We start from the raw sequence: 2,577 nt of genomic DNA, 5'->3' as shown, positions 1-2,577 counted from the left end.
AAATCGGGTAATATTGCTATACATATTTTAATGATTTTATGACATTAATAATATGGGAAAATAAAGGGAAGTCGTATAGCGCATAAATAAAGCTTGTCATTTTTTATATCAACTGCATTTTTCATGTTTCTCCAAAGAACAACACAATTACGTTGAATGATAACAAATTTAATAATCATCTGTTTTTAAGGCTATTTATATTTTTAAGGCTTTCCAAGATACAAATGTGTCTCTCCGACTTGTAGACTATCAGACTGTCTGGACGAAAAAAAGACACAAGTCACTTTCAATATCGGTGCTTGAAAAAATTGACAAACGAACACAATATCCCAATAATAATGTCAGTCGAGATGACTGCACTAATAACGCTTGCTTGGTTTCATTCTTATTTTAGAGATAAATTAAAAACAAAAAGACATTGATGGCACATTATCCGTGGGACTCTCTTGTCTCATTTTGTAGGACTTTTGATTGATTCATTTAACAGAAATGCTAAAATGCTGCCGCATAAACGATTGAAATGATTTTTGTCATACTTCTATATGTACTTACTCACTTTAAATACAAATTCTTAACCAGCTGTTGCACTTAAATACAATTTATGAAGATGAATCACAAAAATTAATTAATGCTTAAGATAATTATATTAATGTACCAGAATTAATGAGATTTGTTATATTGTGTGCATGGATTAATGTTGCCATCTTAAGCTCATCTAATTTTAAAAGTAAAATGTACTAAATAAAATCCTTAACCCAAAGCGCCAGCCGGTCTATTGAATCTGGTAAAACTTTGTTTTCATTATATCGGTAAAAACTACTTTCAACTGTTAACTCATCAACATTCATTTTGAAATCAATTTACACGTTTCGATTTATGACTGTATTGAATGTATACTTTTTTATTTAATGATGCGTGAAATTATATCGAAATGTTTTAATTATATATTCCAATATACAATCGGCTGAATCGATATTACCTAAACGACTTTAATCAAGACCGACACAAAAGTCGTATCACCATTAATAACGAATAACGCAAGGAACTTAGAAAATTATAAACGTAATATTTTTTGAAGACATATTTTATTGCAATATAACTTAAATTTAGCCTCTTAACATTAAAATCATTAAATAGAATCTTACGTCAATAAATAAATAGCGGTACCACTTTTTACAGACACAAACGATTATAATACACACGGGCGCGCCCATTTATCACAGTCTGACACTTCGAAACAGTTCGATATCGCCACTGGCACGTCTGGACCAGTATCCCGAGGATACCGGGAGACCGCAGCTCGATCAACTATGCTTAGCCATGTGGGAATCTGGCTCGGGGCCGGGGGGACTCACCGGTGGTGACAATCCGTGAATCCTTCGATACAGCTGGTGATAGGGGCTCGGTGGAGGCGGTGGCAGCCTCAGCAACGGGCTTGGCAAAGCGTACCTTCCGTAAACAGACAGTAAGGGTGGATACAGTCCCACCAATGATGCGTATGGGTTCCCAAACATTGGATGCAGAATAGCGCCTCGCTTGAATGCCGCCAGCCGAGATCTCGATGCTGCAGTGGATCGCCTCCTCAGCTTCCCAGTCGTTCCGCCAATAAAAACATCATCAGAGGAGGGATCTAACATCCAGTAGTTCCCCTTACCTGGGTCATCATAATGCCTCGGTACTTTGACGAAGCACTTATTTAAACTTAAATTGTGACGTATAGAATTCTGCCAGCCCTGTTTATTCTCTTTATAGTAAGGGAAATTCTTCATAATGTACTCATATATACCGTTTAGCGTAAGTCGCTTCTCGGGGCTGCTTCGAATGGCCATCATGATGAGTGCGTTGTAGCTGTACGCAGGTTTCTCATTCTTTTTTTCATCCGGTGTAGTCGAAGTGCCAGGCGGAGGTGTCTCGGTGCCTGTCACGTCGAGTTCGGTGTCGGAGGGAGAGGGGGAGCGCGAAGAAGCCTCGGGCAGCAGGTCTCGTATTGCAAAACTCGGAGGACTCATAGCTGTGCGGCATCGCGAGCCGCTCGCTCCGAACTAAGGTGCCTGCGCGACTGGTAGCCAGGCCCCGCCTCCGTCTCCGCCCAGCCATCGAACCCCTCCTATTCGAATACGTGTGAGGCGACACATATACCTTTGCCGCGAGTATCGCACCTATGCTCTGACCTATACGAGTTATTGTAACGCGACTCGGTTGTAAATGTCGCTGGAGGGTTTTTAACACGTAGGGTTACGTAGACGTTTGGATGGGGTTGGTTTAGGGTTACATTATGGCATGACTCGATTTATCACGGCCTGTAAACATTGTTTTTTAAACGTTACACGCGTTGTTTAGGATTTTATTTAGTGTAACTGGTTTAATGGTCGCTCTTTATGGGAGGTGAATTATCGTTAATTGTTTCTCATCATTGCAGATCTGTTACCATGATATATTGTGGCTGATATTTATTATCCTGGCCCTTATAAATTAAGTCATTATTTATTATAATAAATACATATTATATTTTATTATTTTTTATACTTTTTATTACAGACAATAGAATATATTAATGTAATCGTTGCTTGTTTTATT

The 2,577-nt window shown here is 38.8% G+C and overlaps 1 protein-coding gene across 1 annotated transcript; it reads right to left on the bottom strand.

The window, feature by feature from the left end:
- Positions 1–1,083: 1,083 nt before the first annotated feature.
- On the bottom strand, positions 1,084–2,025 carry LOC125066358 (fork head domain transcription factor slp2-like). Its single transcript, XM_047674415.1, has one exon. The coding sequence runs from the start codon at positions 2,007–2,009 to the stop codon at positions 1,305–1,307; it is 705 nt and encodes a 234-aa protein (XP_047530371.1). The 5' UTR covers positions 2,010–2,025; the 3' UTR covers positions 1,084–1,304.
- Between the last annotated feature and the right edge of the window lie 552 nt (positions 2,026–2,577).

The sequence above is a fragment of the Vanessa atalanta genome, chromosome 9, assembly GCF_905147765.1.
Source record: "Vanessa atalanta chromosome 9, ilVanAtal1.2, whole genome shotgun sequence".
Taxonomy (NCBI): Eukaryota; Metazoa; Arthropoda; class Insecta; order Lepidoptera; family Nymphalidae; genus Vanessa; species Vanessa atalanta.
The sequence above is the reverse complement of the archived record's forward strand: the minus strand, read 5'-3'. Positions and strand labels throughout refer to the sequence as shown.